The sequence below is a fragment of the Mustelus asterias genome, chromosome 10 (genome assembly GCF_964213995.1).
Source record: "Mustelus asterias chromosome 10, sMusAst1.hap1.1, whole genome shotgun sequence".
Lineage (NCBI taxonomy): Eukaryota > Metazoa > Chordata > Chondrichthyes > Carcharhiniformes > Triakidae > Mustelus > Mustelus asterias.
In genome coordinates, this window is record NC_135810.1 from 91,610,901 (window position 1) to 91,631,328 (window position 20,428).

The window sequence follows — 20,428 nt, forward strand, 5'->3', positions numbered from 1 at the left end:
GTATTTCTCCTGCTGCCAACCCTCTATCGTTAATATTTGGCAAACTATTTGTGTCCTCCACCGTGAAGACCGACACAAAAAACTTATTTAAAGACTCAGCCATATCCTCATTTCCCACTATTAACTCCCCCCTCTCGTCCTCCAAGGGTCCAACATTCACTCTAGCCACTCTATTCCTTTTTATATATTTATAAAAACTTTTACTATCATTTTTTATATTAATTGCTAGCCTAGCTTCATAGTCTATCCTTCCTTTCTTTATCGCTTTCTTAGTCTCTCTTTGTTGTTTCTTAAATTTTTCCCAATCACTTGTTTCTTCACTATTTTTGGCCACTCTGTACGCAGCTGTTTTTATTTTAATACTCTCCTTTATTTCCTTCGTTATCCACGGCTGGTTCTCCCTTTTCTTACAATCCTTGTTTTTTGCTGGAATATATTTTTGCTGAGAACTGAAAAGGATCTCCTTAAAAATCCTCCACTGTTCCTCAGCTATCCTACCTGCCAGCCTGCTCTCCCAGTCTACCTTAGCCAATTCATCCCTCATCCTATCATATTTCCCTCTGTTCAAACAGAGGACACTGGTTTGGGACCAAACTTTCTCCTCTTCCATCTGAATCAGAAATTCGACCATATTGTGGTCACTAGACCCAAGAGGGTCCTTCACAATAAGATCCTTAATTCTACCTACCTCGTTACACAATACCAGATCCAAAATAGCTCGTTCCCTCGTCGGTTCCGTAACATGCTGTTCAAGGAAACTATCCCGACAGCATTCTAAGAACTCTTCCTCCATTCCACCCTTACCGACTTGAGTCTGCCAGTCAATGTGCATGTTGAAGTCCCCCATGATTATTACCGTTCCGTTTTTACACGCATCCCTTATCTGCTTGTTTATAGCCCTCCCTACCTCAACATTATTATTTGGGGGCCTATATACCACACCTACTAGTGTCTTTCTCCCTCTACTATTCCTCATCTCTACCCATAATGATTCCACGTTTTGTTCCTCAGAGCCTATGTCATCCCTCAGTACTACCCTGATATTATCTCTTATTAATAGCGCGACCCCACCACCTTTTCCTTCCTGTCTATTCTTCCTAAACGCCTGATACCCCTGGATATTCATCTCCCAGTCCTGGTCACCTTTCAGCCACGTTTCTGTAATGGCCACTAGATCGTACCCACTTGTGCTGATTTGCACCATCAACTCATTTACCTTGTTCCGAATGCTTCGTGCATTCAGGCAAAGTGTCCTTATTCCAGCTTTTATCTGGACCCGCTTTGATGAGTCGCGAACACCCTCTCCCTCTACTCCCTTATCTAAATTACCGCCTTCATTCACTTGCACCCTCTCCTCTACCATTAATTTTGTAATTCCCCTTACCCCTGCATCCTCCCCCCCATCAATTAGTTCCTTGATCCTAGTCAACTCTCGTCAACATGGTCCACAAAGATACGATTCAGGCGCTCCAGCATCTGAGGTAAGTTCAGAGCTTCCAGTGGCTCTCTGACACAGATCGGTAGGGAGGGGGCGGGGGAGAGAGGTGGGTCAGATGGCTCTCTGGTGGGGGGGGGGGGGGGGGGGGGAGGGACGTGGGTCAGATGGCTCTCTGGTGGGGGGGAGGGAGGTGGGTCAGATGGCTCTCTGGTCGGGGGGGGGAGGAAGGTGGGTCAGATGGCCCGCGGGCGGGTGGGGGGCAGGGCAGGGGGTGTCCACTGCCACTCTGCGTGTAATTGGGGGGGGGGGGAATGGGGGGTCTGCTGCCACTCTGCATGCGATCAGTGGGGGGGGGGGGAGGGGAGGTCTGCTGCCATTCTGCGTGTGATCGGTGGGCGGGAATGGGGGCAGGGGGCTGCGATCGGTCTGGGTAGCGGTGGGGTGGGGGGGGATAAGGCGGTCAGTTATGTTGTGAAGGTGGGGCAATGTCTGTCGGAGCCAGGGGGAGGCATTATCTGGTTTGGGAGCGATGTGGCAGGGGAGCATTTTTCTATTTTGTTTTACTGCACATGCGCAGTTGGAAGTGCCTATCGGAGCCGCAGGGCTTCGGGTGCATAAAGCCCCACCCACATGCTTCTGCAGTGCGATTCAGAATCGCTGCTATTTTTTCAGGCAGAGTGCATAGGAGGGCGCCTCAGAACGGGTCTAAAATTCAGATCTGAAACACTCCCAGTTTCAAGTCCGCCCAGCACTTAGAATGAAAATGGTAAAACAGGGCCCAATGTGTCTGGAAAACATTTACCTCAGATGCTGGGAGAGCAGAATAATTACTAATTTTAGCCATGCAGTGTTTACTTAGGATAGAGCTGCTGGGTTTTTATTTATAGATAGAGGTTCTCCCTGATGTTTTGATTAAAGGAATGGAAGATGGGTTTAGGTATGCAGGGTCATGTGATGATGTGGTTAATGGAAGGAGCGAGGTCTGTAGCAGGGAAACCGCTTTTCCGTTCTGGTTGGGAATTGCTCGAAGACAGAGGTTTTCTGCAAGCTGCTGAAACTCATTCCCTCTCTCTGAAAGCCTCAAGACTTTCTACACTTATTATAGCAAGTATATTTGTGGTTGCTAACTGTATTTAACATGGCTTTTGAGTCTGTAAGAGAAATGTTGCTTATTTGGAACTAAAATAGATGTAAGTTAGAAATTAAGGTGGTTTCCTTTAATTTTTAAATATTGTTCAACTGTTAGTTGATTCATTTGTTAGGGTTATATTTAAACTGTGTTATTAAATAAAGGTTGTTTTACTATAAACTAATTTGTTAGTGGATTTACTCCTGGAATGAAAAATCTATCCTCACATTTATGCCAAAATAGAAAAAGTGTTGGGATCTAATCTGTGTTCCTAATGTAATTTTGGGTTCTGATCCAGGACTCTAACATTACTTGCACATATACACATGTATAATGTGTGCTCAAACAGTAAATTAACTGTCTTATCTCTACCTTAGCCAATTGTTAATTCATTGGAACCATTCAGTTTAAGGCCTCTTGAGTCACTAATTCAGATAAACTACAGTGAGTAGGAAAGGTTGAAGTTCTATTCTGAATCAGAGTTTTTATTATGCAATGCTCAGAATGTGAGATGGGTCTTGGTCTTTTGTACTCTGTTCTATCAGTCAACTTACATTTCTGGAGTTGAATATTCAGGAGCTCGCATCCTTGTGCCCTCTTTTAACCTTCGGCAAAATTCCTCATCAATCTGAACTCCCGGGTATGGTGATGCTCCTGAATCCAACATGCAGATAAATCCATATTTTAAGTATAGATTCAGGGGTAACATTTAATTATGTCACTTTCCCTATGAATACAGTGTTGAGTTGAGATCTGTTTGCCACAATTACCTTTGGGCTGAATGTTTTTTTTGAGTGTCAGATCAAACAATTTCTGGAAATGGATTTTCAGTTAAATTAGTGGGCGGGGTGCCACAAATATCAACATTTCTCCTCACCATTATCACTCGTCAAGAAAATGTGCAGATGTTTAGTGTAATGATCATTGTAATGATATTACTGAATTTCAAGGATCCAATATAGAAAATGACAAATAATGCTTTCTCATGGCTGGGTGTAGATATGTACTACCCAAAGTCCTCTTGCGTTGTCCATTTTGTTCATGGTTCAAACAGGGACATAATAGTTGAACACCTAATTGCTGGGATCAACTCACGAGCAATCTTTTCCAAAGATTATGTGGGCTCAAGGAAACATTTCTTATTCCAATATTTTTGTCATGACCCCATACCCTTCAGGTTAATCTCAGGTAAATTAGAAGAGTCAGTATTGGGCAATCCCTGAAATATTGAAACCTTGAGATCTTAAAGGTGGTCAACAGCCATGATGGGGCCACTTCCTCTCCTACAGTGGTTGTGTTCTTCAGTGGTGCATGCTAGCAGCCAGGCCTGAACCACCAGTTGGGCTATTTTCCCCTGGTCAGAAGGTGGTTAGTGGACACCCAGCAGGGCTGAGGCATTCCTAGGAATGGGAGTTCCCATCCTTCAGGCTCCGCTGAAGGAGGCCACATCAAAGGTAGATAGGCATTCTGTCCTAAACAAGACTGTAGGAAAATGAGAGGTGCAACCTGCGATCTGGCATATTTAGCTTCTGTCCTAGTTGTTGGGTCTTTGCACATTCCAAACCAACTTGCTGTTGGAATGTGCTGCAAGACTTATCAACACCATCAAGTTCAAATAAAAAACAGAATACATGGAATTGACATAATGATTGTGTGCATGGAAATGTTATTGATAGAATGTGATTGGTTGCCATAATTTTTGCAACTAGCAAAATTTGTAAATGACATAACAGGTATGGTTCTGGGATGTGGAACGTACTTTGGTCTGGGATTAAATTAATCAAAAAGCTATTTTGATCATATTCCCTTAGCATCATCAATTCTGATTCACCTGAAATTTTTAACAGATGGATTTTATGATGAGTTGTGCGTTCAATATAGATCAAATTAAAATTAGAAAATTCTAGTAACATGCTACTAGCATCTGTAAAAAGAAAGCACTGGCAAACATTTGAAGAACAGGCCCCTTTTATGGCCCTCTCCTTCTTTGGTTTAGTAATTTTCCCCATGGCTCTGTTTTGGAAGTTTTTCCACCTTAAAGGTATTTTATAAATTGATTTGTTACTATTCAAACTACTACATCTGCATCCGAGGTGTTAATCTGTCTTTTCCCTCTGGGGAATTTTATGGACTTACTGCATATTTATGCCATGGATACTCTCCTTACCCACTGCCCTCTGCTCCCATCTTGTGAATGATGTTAACCTTAATAATGGCTGCCACTCGCCCAGAAAACTGGCTTGTCCCTACTTCCTTCTTGCTTTCGCCATCGCTAATTGGATAGCAAATGCGATTCCTGGCCAGTTAAGCACTTAGTGCATCAAAATCTCTCACACACATGTTTCCAGTGCAGTGTCAGAACCCGGGAATCATCGCAATGTGGGTATTCTGGCTCAGGAATTACAATCCAACCTTTTTGCCGATATTTATATTCTATCATCTTCACAAGTCTGATTTTACTTTAATATTAGTATCACTTGTACTATCGTATATCCCTGTATGTCAATCAAACATGTGCAGCCCTGAAGTATCCTGTATTTCAATGTCAGTGATAGATGTAATTATTACGACATACCTAAGGAAAATATTTCCCACAGCAAAACTCCATAAGACCAGACATCACTTTGAGTATTGTAAATTTTGTCAAATATGGATTCGGGGGCCATCCATTTGAGTGGGAGTCTTGCCTACAAATAGTGATCAACAACAGTTATTCACATGACTGGCTCATTATTTAAGTTCATTTTTAATTCTCAAGTTACAAACAATGTAATTAAATGAACTTACATCTCCCTTTCGTACATAATCAGGATCTTTATAAATATCTCGTGCAAGTCCAAAATCACAGATCTTAACTACATTGTTCTCAGATAAAAGGACGTTTCTTGCTGCCAGATCTCGATGGATGCACTGTAATAAAAGAGTTGCACTCTTAAAACTCATTTCCTCAATCTTTGCCACGAATTTCCTGACATCATTATTTATACTGAAGCTTTTTTAGTAAAACCTCTTCCTTAACGGTGTAAAAAAATAATAATTTAACTTTTTTCCTGGGGAAATATGTAGGAAGTCTGCTTGAGTTCCTTAGTAAGAAGTTTAACAACACCAGGTTAACACCAGTTTAACAACAATGCCGGCATCTCCACATCATGAGTTCCTTAGAACATGCGTAAGAAATGTATTTGTTTTCAGAAATCGCAGCTTGAAAGCAAGTCATTAAATGTAATAATCATTCAGCGCAGGTCTGGGTGTGAGGAAGAGCTGGACGTCACACGTCCAGCCACACACACTGCATCTAAATGGTTGAAACAAGCGTTTCAGCTTGGGTTTACATAAACGTTCCAAATTGACAAAAGGACAACAGGTAAGAAAACAAATGCAAAAATTTGCACTGTGGTCTTTCCATTGCATTTTCATAGTGTTTCAGAACAAAGCCCAGGATCTTCCACACACACACACACACACACACAATGTTAATCGATGGACACAAGATGATACAGCAGATACTGAATGGAACATGACATTCACTCCACAAGCTATTAATTTCTTGATTTAACTGTACCAACAAAATTAGAGAGGGAAAAAGCTACATTTACTGATTTGTTCCGAATGACAGAGTGTAGGCACATGGTAATAAATTATTCCTCTGTTTTAACTATAGTAAGATTTCAGTAGTGAGAGTTATAAATGCTGTAAACATAAATGATCAGTATTGTTCCATCTGAGATTTTCATTGGATTTTTTTTCAATGTATATTTGCAACTTTTCTGTTTTTAATTTTATAGTTCTGTTAAAATAGTACCATGTTGATTAACTGATACAGTTCTTATAAATTGAGGTGATTAACATACTGTAGGCTGCTATTAATGTTCATATTCTCAATAACTTGTAGCCTATGAAAATGTATATTCTCATGACAGCGTTTTTAAAATTAATATACATTTTTGTCAACTAACTGATTAATCATAAAAGGCAGGTTTGGTTAGTGAAAGGAATCCCTTAAATTTTGTAATTTATACTTTATCATCTCAGTTATGCTGTAGAAAATAGATTTGCTCACTGTGGCAGTTAGTGCCACTGTATTCAGTACCAATCACAACTCCTCAGGTACTAAAGTAGTCTATGCAAGTATGCAGCAAGATCTGGACAACATTCAAGTTAAGGCTGATAAATGGCAGATAGCACTTAAGAAGGAGGAAGTGACAAAGTGATATTGTCACTGGACTAGTAATCCAGAGACTCACCAGGGCAGATGGTGAAATTTGAATCCAATAAAAATCTGGAATTAAAAGTCTAACAGTTGTCATGAAACCATTGTTGATTGTTGTACAAACCCTGATTCACTAATACCCTTTAGATAAGGAAATTTACTGTCTTTACCAGGTCTGGCTTGATGTGATTCCAGATCCATAACAATGTGGTTGACTCTTAAATGCCCCTGAAATGGGCAATAAATATTCCAGTAATGCCCACATCCCGTAAATGAATTTTAAAAAATCTTGTGCCAGACAAGTGCCATGTAATGATCATTCCCCCATCGGAGAGAATCTAACCATCTCTCCATGACATTCAATGGCATTACTATTGCTGAATTCCCCACTATTGACATCCTGGAAATTTCTATTCACCAAAAGCTTAACTCAACCAGCCATGTAAATGCTATAGTTACAAAAACAGGTCAGAGGTGTGAGTAACTCACCTCTCCTAATCCCATCAACCATCCAGAAGGCACAATCAAGAGTGCAATGGAATACTCTCTACTTGCCTGAACAGAGCAACTCCAACAACACTCAAGAAGTTCAACACTATCAGAGCAAAGTACACCGCTTGATCTGCATCCCATTCAACATTGGCATTCAGTGGCATCAGTTTGCGCCATCTGCAAGATGCAATACACCAAGCAACTCACCAAACCTCCTTCAACAGCATCTTATAAATCTGTGACCTCTGCCATCTATAGGACAGGGGCAGCAGATGTATGTGAACACATACCATTCTGACTTGGAAATATATCGCTGTTTCTTCATTATTGCTGGGTCACAAACCTAGAATTCTCTCCCCAACATCATTCCAGGTATGCCTACACCAATTAGACTTCAGAGGTTCAATAAGGTGGCTGAGCACCATTTTCCCAAAAGTAATTAGGGATGGGTAACAAATGCATCTCTTGCCAGCAACGTTCACAGCCCATGAGCGAACAAAAAACTAACAAGCTCTGAAACTGTTGGGATTTGTTGTCTATTTGCTTCTGTTCAAAATGAAATATCCAGATATTGTATATAATATTGAAATAATATTTTTAAGCGTCAGTTACATGAATGTGTTCAAAACCTTTCTCTTTCCACTGACAGAGCATCTGTAATATAATTGAGGATGCTGTCCAATTGATTGCTTATCAGAAGAAGGTAACTTCACAAACTGTAACATAGTTGAAAACTAATCTGTTAAATTCAAAATTATAATTAAAATGAAATACTGAATGAATATTCATTATAACATTCTGGATTTTGCTATATTTGACAGGTCTGCACATTAAGTCAGTGGTTCCCAAACTTTTTTCACTGGGCCGCACTTTCGGAATAAAAATTTGCTCGCGCCACACCAAATTTTTTATTGATAAGAAATACATTTTTAAAAAAACAACTCCTAGCAGTGCTTGATTCATAACATAGAACACAACTACTTTATAATGTGATCATGAGACATCCAGAAAGTATAAAACAATGCTTGTTTAAACCATGTTTAAATGTTTCTTTGATTGTCCTTGAATCTTCCCGCCACACTTGCCATCCTCTCTCGCCGCACCAGTGTGGCGCGCCGCACCCTTTGGGAACCACTGCATTAATGTGACAGATTGCTGGGAGATGAGTAGTGATTCCTAATCTCACTGAACCAGAGCCTCAGAATTTTACAAACCTTTCTTGATGCCAGGAATTCCATGCCTCGGGCCACCTGGAAACTATAACTGATCAGGTCCTCCATGGTAATTGGTTGTTTGTACAAGTCGTCAGCATCTACCAATTATTTTAGAAAAAAGAGTGCACTGTTAATTTTGAATTGTTACTGCAACTAATGGTTCAGTAATAAACAGTCACTGTATAAGGCGCTTTAGCATTTAACTCTTTAGTGTTGATGTAAATTTTCAGTCAATGAAGGAAATGGAAGAAATCTGCATTAGCAGTTATCTGTATATTAACAGACTGTAATCCGACAGGAAAGTCTCACCAATTCTATTGAATACCATTGTTCCTTTGAACCAGGATGTGACCAAAAATAATTCAGACAAAATGTTCTGATGAAGGGATATGCCAGAAGCATTAGCTTTTTTTCTCTTTTCTCTACAGATACATCCTGGTCTGTTGGATTTTTTTGGTTTTTGTTTCAGATTTCAAGCATCTGCAATATTTTATTTTTTGGCTAGCAATAATGTTGGTTTGGGTGATCCAGTGGGGAAGGCGGGTGGCTATTGGCCATAAAGAACTGAAACAGTCTTTTGGTGTACTTCCCTACTTAACATGATGGTCCAAAACAACTAAATCCTTCCCAGCCATTCAGGAAGGACAAACATGGAATCAAAAGATGGAATCACAGGAGGTATAAATAGTTGCAAATTGACTGAATTGTACAAATAGAGTGGAGGTGGGATTTTCACCCCTCGGGGAAAGGAAGTCCATTCTCAGAGAGCTGCTGGCCAGTCAGAGGCCAGCAGTTCTCCAGCACTTCAAGCATATGGCACTGGATCACTTGGGTACGTGCGGGGGCCAGGCCAGGTGCCAAACTGACAGTTCCTGGTGACGGGAAGGGCCTGGGGTTTAAGAGTCCATGCTGGAAGATGATCTTGGTGGGGTGGAGGGGTGGGGGTGTAAAGCCTTGGGAGGCCCTTCAATGTGTCCAGAGGCCCATTAAGGAGGGATTTCCCCCTGTTTGTCAGCACCCCTGAACCTGCCAGGCTATTCACTTGACATGTGCCTCTCCCATCACTGGCTAATGCCAGTGGGGATGGAGTGATCGCAGAATGTGGCGCTTAAATGAACATTCATTGAATCACTCGTATAATTGCAGTGGGGGCAGGTGTGGGTGGGAAAGTGACAGTCAGGCTGCCAGTAGGATTAAAGAACCCCCCTCCCCATCCTGTTCCCCAAACCCTACCGCCTTCAAACCCACAGGCAGTGGAGTATTAAACCATCTCAATATGTCCAAGAGAAAATAGGTGATTAAGATCTGAAGTAATTTACCTCCATGTTAAGGCTGGGAGGTGCTGAGCAGTAAGGTAAGTTTCTTGAGCTAGCGTTGATTTTTATTGAAATGGTTTCGGAGGGGTGGGATCAAAGTGACCAGACGCTTTGGATCATGCTTGAAAACCATCTTTCATATATTAGCCTAAAGCAGTGTGTATTTAACCAACCGGACCCACACCACTCACTGCCTCAGGCTTGTACATGAAGGTGAACACTAATTAACAATGCCTGGCACTAATTAATTAGCCTGGCAATCAATATCAAATATTTAATTGAAATAGAGTTTAATATGCTTTTCTGTGACACTAATTGTCATCAGAGTTTGAGCACTCATTGGCTCTCTGTTGTTTTTTGATTCAAACGGTACAGTTTATGCTCGAACATGAGTTTGCTCAATATCTGTAGAGATTTGAAATGGATATGTGATTTGAGAAGGATAAATTACTCTGTATATTTTGGTGGACTCAATGAGGAGGTATATTCAGATCTGAATTTTCCCCAGTATATTGTCATCATTGACAAGCTGTTGCTTTGGTTAGAGTAGTAACATTTCAGATCATCTGGTGGAGCTCCAGCCGAGTAGGCAGCACTGAAGCTACAACTACTGCTGATGTTCGCTTACTCCCCGTAACACCCGTTCACCTCGCATGGCAATTAGTGGCAAAATAATAAGGTGAGGTTTCCTCCCCAGTGTTCTGAAATCCTAGAGACAATCTGATAAGAACTATAATTGTCATTCCGAGCACACCATGTATTTTTATTCCTTTCCAAACTTGAAAGGTGTGCCTCCTCCTATTAAGAATATCCCACGGATGTTTATTACATAGATAATCAGCAAGGACATCAAAGATACTCAGTCCGGTGTAAAAATAACTTTGAAGGCTGTAAATCAGGAAGAAATCAGGAAGGAATCTGATCTTACCCTCCTCTTCCTCTTCAACATCAGTTAGAGTTTTATCTTCATCAAACCCAGAGCTGGTGGAGCTCTCAGAACTGGTGACACTAGCCAGCCTTTTCTTTTTACCCTCCATGGAGGCCTTTTCTTGAACTGGGTCTGACTGCAATGTAGTTTCCTATGCACAGATAGAACACAGGAAGAAATCTTACAGAACTTATAAAAACAAAACCATGTTTTGAAAATACGCAGCAACTCCTTGCTAAAGTAAGCGCATACATTTTATTGTGTTTTGCCTGTCTCCATCCCCTCTCAGCCATGGCTGCTCGCAGTGCAGCCAAGGGAAACAAGTAAATGGAGGACTAACTCCTTCAGAGGTGACAGTGCTAAACTAATTGAAGAGAGCTCATGTTAGGAAGGAAAATTCAGTTTCGAGAAAGTGAATACGAGATACGAGTGACTGCTTGGTTTTACCAGATAAACAACTCTATCTATTATGGTAATATTTGTGGTTTTTCAGCACCACTGAAGAACTTATAGTTGTGGACACCTCAAAACCTTGGTATGAATGAGACCTAATTTCAGAGTCTAATTTCATCTTGCGCCACAAGATGCTTGAAAAATATCCCAGCTGGAATTTGGTCGGAACATGTTTGCGGTGTCCTTTTCATAGGCCTGACATGCGTTTTAGGATCACTCAGTGAACCTAGGACGCCTTGAGTAGAGCAGGTGTATAGCCTACACCTCTAAGGTTTTCTGAATGTGGATGTGGCCTAGCCAGCAACCGTCGCTGTGATTGTAAGTTTGGTTTTCGTTTTAAACTAATGTGGAGCCAAGAAGAGCCAATGTGACCAGTCCCCTACATATGGACAAGGCCAGAGGATCAGCTTCTCACAATCATTACGCCTCCTCCTTTGGGTGCAGGGATTTTCCTCCTCCTTTGGGTTCAGGGATTTTCCCTGCGACAATTGAATGTCTGAAAGCTGCCAAAATATATTTCTAGTCCTGTGCCTCAAAGTGGGTGTGACATAAGTCCTGGCACATGATTCTCCATGTGGTCAATTCCTACTCATGCCAATGACAGTTGCTGAATAGGACAGAAATCAAGGTTAATCAAGTTTGAATATTTAATAGTGTACCTCAGTCACTCCTTGACCAGAATTTTTAGTTTTTAGAAACAGACACATTGTGGAGAATTTCTCTGCTGTGAATGTAAATACTGCCCATGGACATTTATTCTGATTTATTTCGGCTGGAATTTCAATAATTCAGTATTTAAAATAAAGATTTTTATGGTGCAATCACCTTAAGCAGCACAAAGCCGTTCCTCTTGCTCTTCAGATAGTTGGAGAGGTTGCCATATTTACAATATTCAACAATCACCATCAAAGGACCTGTGATAGAAAATAAAAGCCCAGTGTAAATCTAACGTAACTCTTCAAAATCATGCACGAGGATAAGACATGGAGTAATTCTCTCAGTTTGTGTTTCCAGCTGTTTGCATACATCGTCAAATCAAGAGCATGCTCCCTATGATATGGCCATATGCAAGATACAGAAGCTTTTTGCGCCAAATTCACAAATCTAATCAATATTTCAAGATCTAATGACTATTCTTGCTAAAAATATATTTTTAGAAATGTAACATTCAACAACTGGTGCAATGATGGGGCTATTCTATTTATGTATGATGTTTCTGTGGCTAGACAGTGATACATCAAGTTTCCTTTTTCCACTTCTACTCTCAGCACCCTCAGCTGCTCACCTCTTGAAGCAGAACAGTCAGGGTTTCTAATTCACAGACTAAGCAGAGGGACTTCATGGGCCCGATTTTATCATCAAGTTGCGCCCGTTTCGGGCACGGAAACTTGGTAAAGTCAGGTGTGAGGCGAGTATTTCAAGATCTAATGACTATTCTTGCTAAAAATGTATTTTTAGAAATGTAACATTCAACAACTGGTGCCTTGATGGGGCTATTTTATTTGTGTATGATGTTTAAATGCATTTGCAAGCATTTAAATTGACTTAATGGGCTGCACAACGAACCGTACCGGCACTTCTCCCTTTACCACTGCGTTCGCCCATCCAAAATCGGCGCGAAACAGACATGCTCCACAAAAGTCCGATTCGGGCGCTCCAGTTAGTGAGGAGGTAAGTGCCGAGCGACCGACAGGATGGTGGGAGGAGGAGAGGGGGGGGCGGGGGGGGCGGGGGCGGTGGAGGTGAGTCCGACAGCTCTCTGCTTGAGATCGGGGAGGGGGGAAGGGGGGGTCCGCTGCCACTCTGCCCGTGATCAGTGAGGGGAAAGGGGGGGTCCACTGCCACTCTGCCTGAGATCGGTGGGGGAAGGGGGGAGGGGCCCGCGATCGGTCTGAGTGGCGGAGGGGGTGGGGGGATAAGGGGGTCAGTAATGTTGTGGGGGTGGGGCAATGTCTGTGGGGGCCATGGGGAGAGATTATCTGGCCCGGGAGCGATGTGGCAGGGGAGCAACATTCTATCTTTTTCTTTCTGTGCATGCGCAATTGGAGGCGCCGATCGGAACTGCAGCATTTCAGGCATGTTAAGCCACACCCACAGGCTTCTGCAGCACCATTCAGAATCGCTGATATGTTTTCAGGCAGAGTGCGTATGGGGGCGCCTGAGAACAGGTTTAAAGTTGGATCTGAAACACTCCCAGTTTCAAGTCCGCCCAGCATTTATAATCAAAATGGTAAAATAGGGCCCCATATTTCAGATGGAATGCAAAATTCAAGGCATCTAATCGAGAAGCCAACTATTTGCTTTGGAAGGTATAAAAAAATTGTCTTATGTGTTATTTATTAAATTAGCAACCTGAAATCAAGGAGAGAGTACCTAGGTTGCAATGTAGCTGTGGCCTGTATACTCTGTAATGGCCACCAAATCTCGCAAGTGGTCAAAAACAGCATTTACGCTGGCGATATCTTAGTATGAGATCTTTCTCACCCCTCGATAGTGATGTAATAAGATTCATGACTAGAAGGGGTGTGAACCTTACTTCCACAATTGGCAGCCTGTTTTACACGTCACATAATTTTCTTCTTCACTGAAATGAATGGAAAGTAGCCCATGTGGCCACCAAATAAATGTAAGCTTTTTGAGAAATATTTGAAAATAAACCAGTGTATTGAGCCAGGAGATGCAGAAGTGTTCCTCCAACACTACATTCCTGGTGAATGTAACCCTATATCCCCCCACCATTGCCACTCCACTCCCCCTCCTTTTGCCCGCTGCCAGTAAGGCATGGAACCCTGCATCCATGACTTACAATGTACTAATTCCTAAAACCTACCCTAATAAATTCATCACAGCAAAACTACAATTAGGTAATTAAGGAAAGTTAGGGTCCGAACCTCAAGCATCTGCTGTAGTTTGCCAAATCTATTCGAATTATTACCGTTACATTAAAGAGCATATTGTCAACAAAATAGCACCTTTTAAAAAAACGCTAAACATTTTCACACATAACATGAGATTTCTTCTGTTTGTTATTTGTAGCAAGGTGATAAATGTGCTTTTTTGTAGTTGTGCTATAAACAGCAAACAGAGGGGATCTTCCACACTGATTTACTTTGCTATGGGTTTGTCTTTCTAACAAAGCAAACTGTCATTTTACAGTCAAACCTTCATGAAGATTTTGTTCTGTGCTATTATTAAATTCCAATATCTACACTTCCCACTGCTTCAGCAAAGCAGCCAGCATTATTAAAGACCCCATGCATCCCGGACATTCTCTCTTCCACCTTCTTCTGTCGGGAAAAAGATACAAAAGTCTCAGACTTTTGAATTGACCTAACTTGCATTAAGTTGATCTTTCCCTACACCCTAGCTATGACTGTAACACTATATTCTGCACTCTCTCGTTTCCTTCTCTATGAACGGTATGCTTTGTATAGCGTGCAAGAAACAATACTTTTCACTGTATGCTAATACATGTGACAATAATAAATCAAATCAAAATTCAGTTGTAATCTTACGAACCTCCATGTCTGGTGCATGCTCCCAACAAATTCACTACATTCAGGTGATGTCCAATATGAATCAAGATTTTTAGTTCTGACATTAAAGCTTTGTATTCACTGGCTGTGGCCCCCTCTGGGAAGAAAATAATATTAAACAACTTAAAGAACTTTAATTGTACTTTTTAGTTTGGGCATTTTCAAAACCCTACCAATAACAAAAAACTAAAGGTTTCATTGTCCTATATAGACATACAAAATGCAAATATGAACCATGTACATAAAGAACTGGAATAATTCTGTAACCATCATCAATACTAATGATAAAATGAATGTTTGTTCTTTTATAATCTTACCACTCTTTACTTTAGCTTCCTCTCCATACAGGGCACAAGCATCATGCGGCAAGCACTCAGGCCTCCAGTTAGTAGAAGGGGTTCTGCTGGCCTTCCACTGTAACCATGATGGATTAGTAGAATCCCCAGGAACACATTGAGACCAATGCCAGAATTCTCTAGTCTCACACATCCTGCTATGGTTGTCAGCGAGAACAGAGAATTTGGCACTCAGCCAAATCTCCATTCACTGAAGCGGGACCTGAGAATCCCAATCGCGGGCGAGATTGGAGAATTCCCGTCCAGGTCTTTACTGTTTCTGGGAGATTCCTGGTTTGTCTTGCAAAGGTGAAACTCCCAGCCATTCACTGCAAGATAAATGATGGTCAAGACGGAAGCCAGGGAGGGGCCTTGCTAAATTGGGGATTTCTGTTCTTCAGATTGACCTGTGGTGGAAGTGAACCATCCTCCATAGGGTTACACACCCTGAAGGTCTTTTTAAAGTAAGGAGTCGGGACCTTTTTAACCACAGTGCCCCACAGCATGGATGGGTAGATACCGAAGCAGTCACTGTACATGCACCTAAAGTGCTGCCTTGTATCCAGATGTCCCATGTATATAAGATGTCAAACAATTGATTGCACTCTAGCAGAGCCAGTGCTGGAGGCTATCCTTGTGTGCAATTCTGGCTTAACTGTCGGGATTGCAACCTGAAGAATTTCAGGGCCAGGGAAATATTTTGCAGCAGACTTTCAAATATTTAACCAATAAGGAGATGTGTTCCTCATATGGCACAATCGCAAAATGATTCAATGTTTCCCAAGTCATAGAGGTTTACAGCATGGAAACAAGCCCTTTGGCCCAACTTGTCCATGCCGCTCTTTTTTTAAACCCCTAAATTAATCCCAATTGCCCGCATTTGGCCCATATCCCTCTATACCCATCTTATCCATGTAACTATCTTAATGCTTTTTAAAAGACAAAATTGTACCTGCCTCTACTACTACCTCTGGCACTTTTTCCAGACACTCACCACCCTCTGTGTGAAAAAATTGCCCTTCTGGACACTTTTGTATCTCTCCCCTCTCACCTTAAACCTCTAGTTTTAGATTCCCCTATCTTTGGAAAAAGATATTGACTATCTAGCTGATCTGTGCCCCTCATTATTTTATAGATCTCTATAAGATCACCCCTCAGTCTCCTACGCTCCAGAGAAAAAAGTCCCAGTCTATCCAGCCTCTCCTTATAATTCAAACCATCAAGTCCCGGTAGCATCCTAGTAAATCTTTTCTGCACTCTTTCTAGTTTAATAATATGCTTTCTATAATAGGGTGACCAGAACTGCACACAGTATTCCAAGTGTGGCCTTACCAATGTTGTGTACAACTTCAACAGTATATTTTTATTATACTTTTACAGTCATTATCACAGTTCAGAAATATCCGAGCCAGATTACCTTTTAGCATTTTAATAGCAACAGTTTTGCAGGTGGATGATTTGTTGATGCCAAAAGCAGAAGCTTCCACAACTTTCCCAAATGCCCCACGGCCAAGGGCTTTACCTGTTGATCAAGACAAGCAAAGATAAGTAGACAGTTTCAAATAGAATTATTCCCATGCTCTCTAAAACTCACAATGCAATAATCAGCAATAATAGTTGAGATAAACTGGTTGTTATGGTGAAATTAAAGTGATGGACACAAAATGGTTACCTGACACACAAAATGGACTCTGGGAAGGGACATTAAAAGGCACTGACTTTGGGCACAGACATTACACAAAGAGTTAAAACTTGCAGTATCTGAATTGCTGCAGGAAACTGGTCAGACCAGGGGCACTTTAAGTCTTGAGATAAAGAGCAGACCCAGAACAATGAGTTTGATAACGAGGTCAGCCACTGATGGGGACATAAATGCATAAATCTAACGAGATCAGCCACTGATGGGGACATAAATACAGAAATGTATGTATATCGAAACCAGTCATTGATAGAGGACATAACTGCATGAATATATCCATTCTATGTACAATGATGTGTTAACTGTCCATGTCCGTACCTGTCTGCTTGTAACGATGTGTTAACTGTCGATATCCGTATCTGTCTACTCAACTTGTAACGATGTGTTAACGGCTAATGTCTGTACTGCCTATTGTCTAAAAAGTATAAAAGATGCTCAACTACCATTGTGTAGTTGAGAAGGTAGCTGCCAAGTACTGCGGAGTACCAGTGCTTTCTCCCAAAGCTTTGTCCAAAATAAAACTGTTTTGTTGAACCTCCAAGTCTGACTCCGAAGTGGTAAATTTCCCACAACATGGTGTTCCAGCCATTTGATAGTTATTTTTGCACTCTTCAAATATAGATACCATAACAAAAATCTTAAAATGTCAGCTATGAAGTAATACTTTCATTAGACCTGTAAGTAGGATTTCCGACCATCTTCTTATAAAAAGTGGATATGTTAAGACTGGTGACAATAATTGTACTAAGTGTAATTATTTGATAAGAAGTTAACACACCAGTTGCAAAGGGAAACTGTTGAAATATAATGTCACAAACAGGTGGGAGATATAAAATATTGGTGAAAATATTTAACTCTCCATCTTATTAAAGTTAAAAAGTTTATTTATTAGTTACAAGTAGGTTTACATTCACACTGCAATGAAGTTACTGTGTAAAACCCTTAGTCACCACACTCCGGCACCTGTTCAAGTACACTGAGGGAGAATTGAGCATGGCGAATCCACCTAATCTTATCACTGTACTCTCATCATAACTCTACTGTGGGGGAAAGATTAGAAAATTAGCTGAGGCACAGATGCAGGAGTTCCTTTACCAACCCCTTAGAAGACAGAGGCATGCGGGGTCAGAGCCAGCATGTGAACTGCCCACATTGTGAATTTCCATAATCTCAGTTTCATAAGAAGTTGGGATCATCATCAGAGGCCAAGTTTGGCAAGTGAGTAGAGGTGCACCTTTGCAGAAGCAATGTAATTGCGCAATACCATACTTGCTTCTTCATTAACCTTTAAGCAAAAGGGATTCAATGAAACAGCGTGCTGAATACATTACTTAAAGATAGTCTAGCATAGCCTCATGGAATTGTATTTTACTGCTAATTTAGCAAATCAATGACTCTTCATGGCAGTGAAGATGAAGCAAAAACCAATGCCCTCGCCATGATTCCAGTAATTATATCCTGTCTCGCTCTGTAGGATATAGCTCACAGGAATTCATAAGATTCAGGGATCTCATCCAAAACTCTCACCCAAACAAACAGGGTTGGAATATGGTTCTGTTATCAGCTTAACCTGTAACTTAAGCTTCCTGTTTTAAATAATATCAAGGAACCAATTCATTTTTGGCAAGGAAAACAGTTCAGTTGACTTTTAAAGACATTATGGGCGCAATTCTCCCAAAACATTACTAAGTGTGGTCTCTGGCAGGAAAGGCGGTGCGATTTCCGTCGGGCGAGTGGGCGTAATTCCAATCGCAATCCACCCACACTTAGACATTTCTTTGGAGCTTGGGGTGATTTGCTCCGTGAATGAGATGTGTGAGACCCAAAGACGCCGACAAGGACGATTCCTCAGAGATCCCCTGATTTCAGAATAATACTACAGTTTCCCCCCCCACCTTTGCTGGCAAAGATCCCGCCTCCCAATCACCAGTACCAGCATCACCCCCCCACCCAAATCGCTGGCATCAGCCCCTCCCCCCCCCCCCCCCCCCCCAAAATGAGAGCCACCACGCTATGGTGGCAAAGGGCCCACCCCCTTCAGGCCCCCATACAGGTCCTGCATCTTGGCAGTGCCAAATTGAAGCTGCCCTGGCACTTCCAACCTGGCAGTTGGCACTTCCAGTGTGTCGGGGGAAGTGCCAGAGCAGCTCTAGGCTTAGATTTTCTTGAAGAAAACTGAACGTTTTTGGGCAGTTTAAAGGCAGTCTCACAAGATCACTAAAAATGGCCATCACTGTGAACCTGATCCACCCCCTGGAAGCATTTTAGGAGGCATGGCTGAGATTTTCCTGAGTTTCCAGCTATTTTTAGCAACCCTGCAAATTACCACCACAGTATGGGTGCTGAGCATACAGGGAGCCTGTGATCAGGAAGATAAGAGACAGATCAGATTCTGAAACATCAGCTGTGAGTTATTTTCACTGCTCCGAAGCTGGAGGTTTTGAGCATGAACGATTCTTTGTGCAATTTTCTGAGAATTGAAAGAGACGAACATAGAGTAAAATAACAGATTAAACCTGGGAATTAATTTGTTCCTGTACATTAAGGAACATAATGATCAGATAGAAGATAAAAGCCAGCAGACTGCAGCAGCTGCAAGTGGGTGGTACTGCCCTGGTGGTAAATGTGCCACAGGGTATCCAGACCATGGAAGGCATTTCTAGATCTTTCATCTAGTCCATGATGCAAGGGGACATGAATATAGCTGAGGAGGACACTGGGTTGCAGGGGAGTAGAATAGACAGTATTACAGTTGATAAGGAGGATGTGCAGGATATTCTGGAGGGTCTGAAAATAGATAAATCCCCTGGTCCGGATGGGATTTATCCAAGGATTCTCTGGGAGGCAAGAGAAGTGATTGCAGAGCCTCTGGCTCTGATCTTCAGGTCGTCGTTGGCCTCTGGTATAGTACCAGAAGATTGGAGGTTAGCGAATGTTGTCCCATTGTTTAAGAAGGGGAACAGAGACTTCCCCGGGAATTATAGACCGGTGAGTCTCACTTCTGTTGTCGGCAAGATGTTGGAAAAAATTATAAGGGATAGGATTTATAGTTATTTGGAGAGTAATGAATTGATAGGTGATAGTCAGCATGGTTTTGTGGCAGGTAGGTCGTGCCTTACTAACCTTATTGAGTTTTTTGAGAAAGTGACCAAGGAGGTGGATGGGGGCAAGGCAGTGGACGTGGTATATATGGATTTTAGTAAGGCGTTTGATAAGGTTCACCATGGTAGGCTTCTGCAGAAAATGCAGATGTATGGGATTGGGGGTGATCTAGGAAATTGGATCAGGAATTGGCTAGCGGATAGGAAACAGAGGGTGGTGGTTGATAGTAAATATTCATCATGGAGTGCGGTTACAAGTGGTGTACCTCAGGGATCTGTTTTGGGGCCACTGCTGTTTGTAATATTTATTAATGATCTGGATGAGGGTATAGTTGGGTGGATTAGCAAATTTGCTGATGACACCAAAGTCGGTGGTGTGGTAGACAGTGAGGAAGGGTGTCGTAGTTTGCAGGAAGACTTAGACAGGTTGCAAAGTTGGGCCGAGAGGTGGCGGATGGAGTTTAATGCGGAGAAGTGTGAGGTAATTCACTTTGGTAGGAATAACAGATGTGTTGAGTATAGGGCTAACGGGAGGACTTTGAATAGTGTGGAGGAGCAGAGGGATCTAGGTGTATGT

At 41.8% G+C, this 20,428-nt stretch overlaps 1 protein-coding gene across 2 annotated transcripts in view; it reads right to left on the bottom strand.

Moving 5' to 3' along the window:
- Nucleotides 1–20,428, bottom strand: part of flt1 (fms related receptor tyrosine kinase 1) — a 211,922-nt gene that overhangs the window by 31,083 nt on the left and 160,411 nt on the right. For both annotated transcript variants that reach the window (XM_078222195.1, XM_078222196.1), the window contains exons 18-25: nt 16,469–16,573; nt 14,700–14,813; nt 12,006–12,094; nt 10,728–10,878; nt 8,484–8,581; nt 5,355–5,477; nt 5,143–5,254; nt 3,122–3,221 (exon numbers count right to left, since the gene is read on the bottom strand). In XM_078222195.1, the coding sequence (XP_078078321.1) occupies nt 3,122–3,221; nt 5,143–5,254; nt 5,355–5,477; nt 8,484–8,581; nt 10,728–10,878; nt 12,006–12,094; nt 14,700–14,813; nt 16,469–16,573 (892 nt within the window). The remainder of the gene's footprint in view (nt 1–3,121; nt 3,222–5,142; nt 5,255–5,354; nt 5,478–8,483; nt 8,582–10,727; nt 10,879–12,005; nt 12,095–14,699; nt 14,814–16,468; nt 16,574–20,428) is intronic.